This window comes from Passer domesticus, chromosome 21 (assembly GCF_036417665.1).
Source record: "Passer domesticus isolate bPasDom1 chromosome 21, bPasDom1.hap1, whole genome shotgun sequence".
Lineage (NCBI taxonomy): Eukaryota > Metazoa > Chordata > Aves > Passeriformes > Passeridae > Passer > Passer domesticus.
Window position 1 is genome coordinate 788,539 of NC_087494.1, and position 9,913 is coordinate 798,451.

Genomic DNA, 9,913 nt, shown 5'->3' on the forward strand with positions numbered 1-9,913 from the left:
AGGAGCCCTGAGGATGCTCTGGTGGCACTGCTGGGGACAGCAGGAGCCCTGAGGAGGCTCTGGTGGCCATGGCCTTGCTCGAGGCTCATCCCAAATCCCGCTCGGGGTACATCTAGCCCAGGTGGCAGGACAGTGGCTCGGTGGCTCCGGTGCCTCCGGGAACAGCAGCTTTGGCCACCCCGCCGTGGGGACGGTGGCACTGCCACCAGCTCCCTGCACGGCAGGAGGAAGGGGTCGCTGATTCACGCCCCTCATTAAGCGCTCATTAAGAAAATGAAGCTGCAGGCATTGGCTTCTTGGTCTGGGGCCAAGGGGCACGCGGGATGAGCCGCGGTGGTGGCAGGCGGGGGGGACACGGCAGGACGAGCCCGGGGCTGGGACAGGGACAAGGGGAGGCTTTTTACCGCCCCGGCCCTCGCCCGCCGGGTTTGGCCGGGATGGAAAGTCTGAACCTGCCGGGCCGGCCGCGCCCCTAATGAGGGGTTTGGGACGGGCGGCTTCACCTGCGGGCTGCTCCCCCCGGCCGGGACACCGGGACACCGGGACACCGGGGCTGGGTCGGGACAGCGGGGACAGCGGGGGACACGGAGCCTTGCGCGCTCTGCTCTCGCTCAGATTTATTAAACCGCGTTTATTCGGGATTTAATTAACAGCAGCTGTTGGGGGGGGGAGGGTAGAGCGCAGTTGTTCTGCCGTGCCTCAGTTTCCCCAGTGCCAGCGCTGCGTGTGCCGGCCCCGAGCGCTGCCCCAGCCCCGTCCCGGGTGTCACCCGTGTCCCGCGAAGCCAGGGCTGAGCCGTGCCATGCTGAGCCGTGCCATGCCGTGCCGTGCCCCACCGGAGCGGGCAGCGCACAGCACGGACACACCGCGGCGGCAGCGCCTGGCACCGGCAGACCCGGGGAGGGGGCGCGGGGTCCCCCGGGTCCCCCCCACGCCCGCAGCGCCGATTTATCGCCCTCATTAGCGCGGGCCGCGAAGCATCTGGCCGCAATTAGCGCCGGCTCGGCGTCACCGCCCCGGTGTCCCGGGGGCTCGGCGGCGCGGGGGCCGCATCCTGCCCGCTGTGGGGCGGGGGTGACCGGCGGACACCGGCGCTGCTCCCCCCGCCGGTGACGTCAAGCGCTGACGCCGATCCGCCCCCTCAGCCGCCCGCGGGCCCGGCCGGCCGTGACGTGTGCCGCCGCCGTTAACTCCTTCCCCGGTGCCGCCCGCGCCGCGCTCGCGGTGCCCCTGGCTGACCGCGGAGGGAACGGGAACCCCCCCGTCCCCGGTGAACCGGGGCTGGCCGCGGGGAGCGGCTGAACCCCGGGGGAACCCCGGTGGCACCGGGGCACGGCGGGGACGCGCAGTCCCGGGCTGACCCACACCGGGGGGGCCCGGCTGTGCCCGGAGGGTCCCGTGAGGTCCCGTGCCCGTGCCTGGCCCGGTGTTGTGTTTGTTTCCTTATTTATTTGTTTCTTTATTTGTTTGTTGTACCCTTTTTACAGCCGGGCTCCGGCTCGGTGCCGGTGCCCGGTGCCAGTGCGAGTACCGGTGTCCTGCTGGCCGTGCCCGTGCCAGGGACAGTTCCGCTGCCGGTACCCAGTGCCAGGTGTGCCGGTTCCTGTGCCCGGTCCCGATTCTCAGTAGCCAATTCCCGTGCCCGGTTCCCATTCCTGTTCCCGGTGCCTGGTTCCCGTGCCCAGTTCCCAGTGCGCGTTCCCGGCTCCCTGTGCCCGGTTCCCGTGCCTATGCCCGGTTCCCAGTGGCCGTTCCCGGTGCTCTGTGTCCGTTCCCGTGCCCGGTTCCCAGTGCCCGTTCCCCAGTTCCCACTGGCCGGTTCCCGTGCCCAGTTCCCAGTGCCTGTTCCCGGTGCCCGTTCCCGGTTCCCAGTGCCCGGTCCCCCGTTCCCGGTTCCCAGTGCCCATTCCCGTTCCCGGTGCCCGTTCCCGTTCCCCGTTCCCGTTCCCGGTGCCCATTCCCGGTTCCCAATGCCCGGTTCCCGGTGCCCGGCTCCCAGTGCCCGGTGCCCATTCCCGTTCCCGGTGCCCGTTCCCGGTTCCCCGTTCCCAGTGCCCATTCCCGGTCCCCCGTTCCCCGGTGCCCGTTCCCGTGCCCATTCCCGGTGCCCGTTCCCCGGTGCCCATTCCCGGTTCCCAATGCCCGGTTCCCGGTGCCCGTTCCCGGTTCCCGGTGCCCGTTCCCGGTTCCCGGTGCCCGTTCCCGTGCCCGGTTCCCGCCCCTCCCTTTGTGCCCATCAGCCCCGGCGGGGCGCGCGCCGCGGGGGCCACGTGACCGCCCCTCCCCCGCGCTGACGTCATCCCAGGGCCCCGCGCGCTGTTGTCCCGTTTACCGCCGGTCGCCGCGGCGACGGGGCCGGGGCGTGGCCGGCCCGGGGCGGGGCACCGCCTCCGCGGGGCGGGGGCCACGCCCTGTATGCAAACGAGGGCGGGCGAGGACGTCATCTGCAGCCAATGGGGACCCGACGCGGTGAGGTCACCGCGGCGGCGCCGCCTATTTAACGCGGCGCGGGGCGCGCGGCGGCGGCAGAGCCGTGTGCGCGCGCGCAGGAGCGGGGCCGCGGCCGGTGCGCACCGGGCGCCTCCCCCGCCCTCCCCGCCCCGCGCTCGCCCCGGTCCTCCCCCCGCCCCGGCGCCGTTTCCCCCGCAGCCGGGCGGGGGAGGAGGATGGAAACACCCTTCTACCATGATGATGTGTTGAGCGGCCTCGGCAGCGGCTTCGCTCCGTCCTCCGGCAGCAACGGGCTCCTCCTGCCTTTCCCCGGCGGCAGCATGATGAAGAAGGACGCGCTCGGGATGGCCTTACCGGAACAGGTGGCGGCGGCGCTGAAAGCCCCCGGCGCGGCCAGCGGCGAGGCGGCGGGGCTGCTGGGCTCGGCCGAGCTGGGGCTGCTCAAGCTGGCGTCCCCGGAGCTGGAGCGGCTCATCATCCAGTCCAACGGGCTGGTCACCACCACCCCGACCAGCGGCCAGTTCCTCTACCCCAAAGCGGCCGCCTCCGAGGAGCAGGAGTTCGCCGAGGGTTTCGTCAAGGCGCTGGAGGACTTGCACAAGCAGAACCAGCTGGGCGGCGGCGCGGCGGGGAGCGGCGGCGGCGCGGGCGGCGGCGGCGGGGGAGGAAGCGGCGGCGCGGGCGAGCTGCCCGCCGCCGGGATGGCCCCGGAGCCGCCGGTCTACGCCAACCTCAGCACCTACCCGGCCGTCAGCTATGCCGCCGACCCCGGCCCGTTCGCGGCGCCGCCGCCGCGGCTGCCGCCGCCGCCGCCCCCGCCGCCGCTGAAGGACGAGCCGCAGATCGTGCCGGAGGTGCCGAGCTTCGGGGAGAGCCCCCCGCTGTCCCCCATCGACATGGACACGCAGGAGCGCATCAAGGCGGAGCGGAAGCGGCTGAGGAACCGCATCGCCGCCTCCAAGTGCCGCAAGAGGAAGCTGGAGCGGATCTCCCGGCTGGAGGAGAAGGTGAAGAGCCTCAAGAGCCAGAACACGGAGCTCGCCTCCACCGCCAGCCTGCTCCGCGAGCAGGTCGCCCAGCTCAAGCAGAAGGTGCTCAGCCACGTCAACAGCGGCTGCCAGCTCCTGCCCCAGCACCAGCACCAGGTGCCGGCCTACTGACCCCGGGCGGGCCCCGGCCCGGGCACGGACCGAGGGGTACCGGGCAAGGAGCCGGGGGAGCGCCCGCCCTGCCCCGGACATGGACCGAGGGGAGCGGGGGAGGCGTTCACCTCGCCCCGGGCACGGACCGAGGGATCCCGGGCACGGACCGAGGGATCCCGGGCACGGACCGAGGGATCCCGAGAACGGACTGAGGGGAGCGGGGGAAGAGCCCGCCTTGTCCCGGGCACGGACCGAGGGGTCCCGGGCACGGACCGAGGGGTCCCGGGCACGGACCGAGGGGTCCCGAGGGGGAGAAGAAGAGCGATGATCGCCCCCCGCTCCATCTCCCCGGACGCGGCCTGAGGGCTCTGAGGGGAGGCCCAGGAGCGGCTCCGGCTCCCCGCGTTGGGACAGGCCGCGCACGGACTGAGAGGGGCCCGGGCCGCCCCCCCGGGCCCCTCCGCGCCCCACACATTCCAGTGCGGTCCCAGTAAAACCCCGCGACACGGAGAATTGGCCTCTGGCTGTTTGCTGCGCCCGGGAGGGCCGGGGAGGGAAGGGAAGGGGCGGCGCGGGCAGGAAGTGGCGCGGCCGGGAGCCATCTTGGGCTGGGGGGAAACGGGGCCGGGCGGTTTGGGGCGTTTTGGGGGGGTTTGGGGAGTTTTGGGGGGCTTTGGGGAGTGAGGCCCCTCCAGGGCTGGCAAGGAGGCTCTGGGGATCACTGGAGAGGATGGAGGGCGAGGGGGTCCGTGGGGTTGTGGTTGGGAAGGGTGGAGGATGTTGTGGGGAGGGGGTGGTGGGAGGCTGGGGTGTTGCGGGGTTATTTGGGGTTATTATATTCCCCCCCTCTTTTGGGGGGAATACGGGTGAATTTGGGCTCCCCTGGGGCTGGGGGGGGTCCCCATGTGTGAGGAGGTGGGCGAGGGGACCCCGCTGTGGCTCTGCCCTGCCAGCCCCTCTCCGTGTTGGGGGGCTCACCAGCACCCCCCTGTCCTGGCCCCGGGGGTCACACCGAGCCCCCAGCGCGGCCGGGCCCCCACCGCTCCTGCCCGACTCCGGCACCACCCTTGGGCTTCCCGGCACTGCAGAGCTCCTCCTCCGCGCTCCCCACCTGCGGGGCCCCGTCCCGGGGAGGGCAGCACCGAGGGGCCGACCCCAGCCCGTTCCAGCAGCGGCATCGCGAGCACGGTGCGAGACAGCGTGGGGGTCCCTGGGGGCTCCCCGGGCACCCCTCGGGCCGTGCCGTGAGTGGATCCCCGGGGACTCCACGTTCGGCACCGGGCCGTGCCCTGGGGAGCTCCCCGGGGACCCCCACGTTCCGTGCCGTGAGTGGATCCTGGGGGACTCCACGTTCCGTGCCGTGCCGTGGGTGGCTCCCCGAGAACCCCCACGTTCGGCACCGGGCCGTGCCGTGGGTGACTCCCCGGGGACCCCACGTTCGGTACCATGCCGTGCCGTGGGTGGCTCCCCGGGGATCCCCCCGTTCGGCCGTGCCGTGGGCGGATCGCCGGCCGCGGTTTGCCGGGGGAAGCGCCGTCCCGGCGCGGCCGTGCTGCGCCCCGGATGCGCCGCTCCGGCGCCGAGATGGACGGGGCAGCCACCTGTCCGGCCCTGTGTCACCGGATCCCTGTGTCCCCAGATCCCCGCATCCTCATGTCCCCACATCCCGTTGTCCCTGCATCTTGACGGCCCCAGGTCCCTTTGTCCCCACCTTCCCACGGTCCAGTGTTCCCATATCCCGGTGTGTCCCCTTCCCCAGGTCCCTTTGTCCCCAGTCCCCACGTCCCCTCCGATCCCTTTGTGCCCGCTTCCCGCTGTCCCCACGTGCCCGCGGAGCTCGCGGCAGGGCTGGCTCCCGGTACCGGGGGCGTTTCACGGTCCCGGGGTGGGAGATGGGCGGGGGAAACGGCCGGAGTGGCGGGGAGGGGGGAGGGAATTTTGGGGGGGTTTCTCCCGGTACCGACAGGGGGCGCCCCCGCGTCCCCCGGGGCGGATAAAGGCGGCGGCACCGGCACCGGGCGGGATGGCCCGGGGCGCGCTCCGCCTGCTCCTCTGCGCCGCTGCCCTGCTCGCCGCCGCAGGTACCGGGCACCGGGGGGGTCCGTGGGGTCCCGGGGGCACGTGGGGGATGCAGCACCGGGGGGCTGGGCGCTTCCCGGTGCCAGCGGTGGGTACCGGGAAGCGTCTGTGGCCTCCCCCCTCCCGGTTCCAGGTATGGGGAGTAGCGTCCAGGCGCCCCGGGGCACCGGGGGAGTGCGGGGAGGTGGGCACGCGTTGCCTCGCGGTCTGCACTGGCAGCCCAGTGGGGCACTGGGGGGGTTCCGTGTCCCTTTCGGGGCTGGGGTCACCGGGGGGGGGCTACACCCCCTCCCCGGGAGTGCCAGGCTGCACCGGAGCACCCTGCCCCTCCCAATGCGGTGCCAGGGCTGCCAAACCGGCTGCTCCTGGCACGGGTGCCCTGGCACCGCATTGGCGCTCCTGGGGCAAAGGGCTCCCCGGTGTCCCGGGCCACTGTGGGCCCCCGTTTCCAGCCTGGGCCCCCCACACCCTCCCTGCACCCCGAGGGGCCTGGGCTCACCCATCCTGGCACACGGGGTGCTTGGCCCTGGGCTCCGTGCCACCCTGGCAGAGGGTGGCAGCTGGTGGGGACAGCCCATCCCAGTGAGCCAGGCAGCTGTGGGGACCCCCAGCCACGCTGTGCCCCTGGGTGCTGGCTCTGCCACGGGACATTTCTGTCCCCTGTCCCCCTGGGGCCAGTCTGGACTTGCTCCTCCTCTTGTGCAAACAGGATTTGGGCAGATAAGGGGCACTGCCCGGCAAACCTGCTCTGTCCCACGTGGCCACGGGAGAGTCCCTGGCACGCCTGGCCCTCAGGGTGTCCAGCGGGTGCCACAAGGGCTGGGTCGGCACGTGTCCCCGTGGCCTGGCACTGCCCGCTGCTGCTCTGCTTGTCCCCAGTGCTGTGGCCGTGCCACAACAGCTCGGGAGCTCTTGTGCTTCTGGATTTCTGGGGTTTGATACTGGCTGAATGCCAGCTTTCTGTGGGAGCAAAAGCACCTGGGAAGTGATCTCTGTGAGACCAGGAGGTGGGGCAGGTGTGCTGCCCTGCCAGGGCCCTGCCATGACCCTGCCAGGGCCCTGCCATGTGCTTGCTCACCAGCTCTCTCCCCCAAGGTCTGGAGCTGGGACGTGGCACTGATCCTGCCACCACAGTGTCTCAGAACAGCTCAGGGACAGCCGTGTCACCATCTCCATCCCACTCAGCCACCAGCCAGGGCACTCAGAGTGTGAGTCTGGCTGGCCCTGCCTCGGGAAGGGTCCGTGCAGCTTCATCCAGCACCACCACACCAACAACCCCATCCAGTACCTCGGGATCAACACCTCCATCTGCATCCAGCCCCATCCCACCAACTCCATCCAGTACCTCAGGATCAACATCTCCATCATCTGCATCCAGCACCATCACACCAACTCCATCCAAGACCTCCACATCAACATCTCCATTGTCTCCATCCAGCACCACCACACCCACAACCCCATCCAGTACCTCAGGATCAACATCTCCATCATCTCCATCCAGCCCCACCACAGCAACAACTCCACACAATATTTCAGAATCAACACCTCCAATATCTCCATCCAACACCACCACAGCAACAACTCCACACAATATTTCAGAATCAACACCTCCAACATCTTCATCCAACACCACCACAGCACCATCTTCAGCCAGGACACCGGGATCACCACCTGTGACACCCTCATCCAATGCCACCACGGCACCCCCTCCATCCCACACGAGTGTGTCCAGACCCCCAGAGCATCCATCCAACTCAACCCCAGCGCCAGCCCCCTCCTCAGCCAGGCCCTCTGGGCCTGCTCCCAGCTCCCCCACCGTGAGCCCGGGTCCCAGCAGCAGCAGCACTGTCACCAGCAGCTCCAGGAGGACAGCAGCCCCTGGCAGCACGGCTGGCAGCTCCGGTGAGAGCCAGGCTGGGGGGCACTGGGCACCTGGGGGTCCTGGGGTGGGCATGGGCCCCCCTGGATCCCCCACTTGGGGTTGAACTCGCAGGAGGGCTCAGGGGTGCATGTCCCAAGGTGAGCCCAGAGCCCCCCTGGCTGCTCCCCCTCCTTGGGGGGGTCGTTGAGGGCTCCCCTTTTCTCCCCCAGTGTCTGCCAGGGGGGTCAGAGCGCCCTGGTGGAGGTGACACAGGAGCTGTGGTGGGTGGGCTGGTGGCAGTCGGGTGACTGGAGCCAGGCTTGAGGCACCTCTTTCTCCAAGGTGCTTGGAGGCTGGGCACGAGTCTCAGTGGGGGAATAACGGGGTGCCAGGGGATATAAGAGGGTGCCAGGGAGGAATTACGGGGTGCTGAGGGGAATAATGGGGTGCCAGGGGGGGATAACGGGGTGCCAAGGGATATAACAGGGTGCCAGGGAGAGGGAATAATGGAGTGCCAGGGGGGAATAATGGGGTGCAGGGGGAATAACAGGTGCCAATGGGGGATAATGAGGTGCCAGGGGGAATAACAGGGTCCCAGGGGAGAATAACGGGGTGCCAAGGGGGGATAACGGTGTGCCAGGGAGGAATAAAAGGGTGCCAAGGGGGGATAACGGGGTGCCAAGGGGGGAATAGCGGGGTGCCAGGGGGATAACGGTGTGCCAGGGAGGAATAAAAGGGTGCCAGGGGGGGATAACGGGGTGCCAAGGGGGGATAGCGGGGTGCCAAGGGATATAACAGGGTGCCCCTCTCACCCCACAGAGCAGCAGCCCGCGGAGCTGAGCCCTGCCGTGGTTGCCCTGGTCTCGCTGGCCGTGTGCCTGCTGGTGGCGGGGGTGGCCGTGCTGCTGCCGCAGCTGTCCCGGCGCGGGACCCCCCCCTTCCAGCACCTGGATGAGGTGCCCATGGTGCGTGGGGGGCCGGGGGGGGATTTGCGGGGGGCAGCAGGCCCGGGGTGCGGCCGCTCACCCCGCTCTCTTTCTCTTCTTCCCCAGAGCAGAGTGACGGAGGGGTCCCCTGTCGCCCCCCCCTCCCCCAGCTGACCCCCGGCTCAGCCCCCCGGGCTCCCCGCGCTCTGAATAAAGAATCCGCTGCCCTGCCTCTGCCTTCCCGTCTGCCATGTGCTCTGCAGGGCGCCCGGGGAAAACCCCCGCTCCCGGGGGAAGCCCCAGCCCCTTTCGGGGTGCCCCGGGCCGGGCCGGCGGCCCCGGGGCGCTGCCGGTGCGGCGGGGCGGGTGCGGGGAGCGCGCCGGTGGTGCCGGGGGTGGGGGGAGCCGCGGAGCCCCCGCGGCGAGGTGCGATGGGAGGGAGGGAGCGAGCGGCCAGGCACGCACGTCGCCTTCCTTCTGCTCCGCTGCACTCGGCCGGGGCCGCGCTCGCCGCGAGGACCGGGCACCGGTAAGGGGCTGCGGGCGGGGCCGGGGGGCTGGCGGCGCCGGGACCCCCGTGCCGGGCACCGGCGGATCCCGGGACTGGGATGAGGCCGCTGCCGGTGCTGGCAGATCCCGGGGGGCTCGGTGCTGGGGGCTTGGCGGGGTCCCGGGGACGGTAGGTCCCGGTGTCCCGGGTGGATCCTTAACGTGGCACCGGTGGCTTCGACATTTGGCGGGAGCTGCGAGCTGGGGGTCACCCCCCGTGGCCTCAAATCCTCGTCCCTGTCCCCATCCAGCCCACGGGAGCACCGGGAGTGAGGCGGGGGGGCCCCCGAAACCCGAGGTAGGGGCTGAGCCCGGCCGAGAGCCGGTGGCCATAAATCACGGCGGGGAGGAGCCCGCGTGTCCCGGCCCCGGGGTGGCCCCGGGGTGTCCCCAGCCGCGGGAGGGGGGTCCCCGCCGGTGAGCCCCTCCCGGCCGCGGCTCCCGGAGCTCCCCCCGCAGGGACGGCGATGAGACGGAGCCGGACAGCGCTGCCCTTCCTCGGCGCGGAGGTGAGACCGGCCCCGGGGGCCACCGGGGGGGCGAGGGGTGTCCCGGGGGGCGAGGGGTGTCCCCGGTGTGAGCGTCCCAGCGCCGGGCCCCCGGGCAGCAATAACCGGGCTGGCGGCGCTGAGCGGGAGTTAATTATCCCCTTAATGGGCGGTTAATTATTATTCACCTCTGCGTAATTGCGCGCCGGCTCCGGGGGTTTTTCCGGCGGGGTCCCGGGGGAATCAGGGGGGTCCTCTCCGGTGGCGGCGGGAGGAGGAGGAGGGGGAGGACGGGGGGGTCCCGGTGGCTCGGTGCGCTGCGGGCGGTGCCGCTCCCGGTGCACCGGCTGTGCCTTTCCCCGAGCCCCCCGAGCCCCGGTGACACCCCGGTACCCCCGGCTGCAGCGCCGCACCGTG

At 71.2% G+C, this 9,913-nt stretch overlaps 2 protein-coding genes across 3 annotated transcripts; both read left to right on the forward strand.

Annotated features, from left to right (window-relative positions):
• The first annotated feature begins 2,289 nt into the window (after positions 1-2,289).
• JUND (JunD proto-oncogene, AP-1 transcription factor subunit) lies at positions 2,290-4,106 on the forward strand. Its single transcript, XM_064396100.1, has one exon. It carries the CDS (start codon positions 2,667-2,669, stop codon positions 3,609-3,611), a length of 945 nt encoding a protein of 314 aa, XP_064252170.1. The 5' UTR covers positions 2,290-2,666; the 3' UTR covers positions 3,612-4,106.
• A 105-nt stretch (positions 4,107-4,211) lies between these two features.
• On the forward strand, positions 4,212-8,689 carry LOC135284541 (WAS/WASL-interacting protein family member 1-like). Of its 2 annotated transcripts, XM_064396099.1 has the most exons (5): positions 4,212-4,781; positions 6,807-6,910; positions 7,272-7,574; positions 8,353-8,498; positions 8,586-8,689. In XM_064396099.1, exons 1-5 carry the CDS (start codon positions 4,324-4,326, stop codon positions 8,631-8,633), a joined length of 1,059 nt encoding a protein of 352 aa, XP_064252169.1. In that variant the 5' UTR covers positions 4,212-4,323; the 3' UTR covers positions 8,634-8,689. The 2 variants fall into 2 exon arrangements, with proteins under 2 accessions (XP_064252169.1, XP_064252168.1); XM_064396098.1 differs by lacking the exon at positions 4,212-4,781 and adding an exon at positions 5,603-5,674 and having other exon boundaries at positions 6,768-7,574.
• Positions 8,690-9,913: the final 1,224 nt, after the last annotated feature.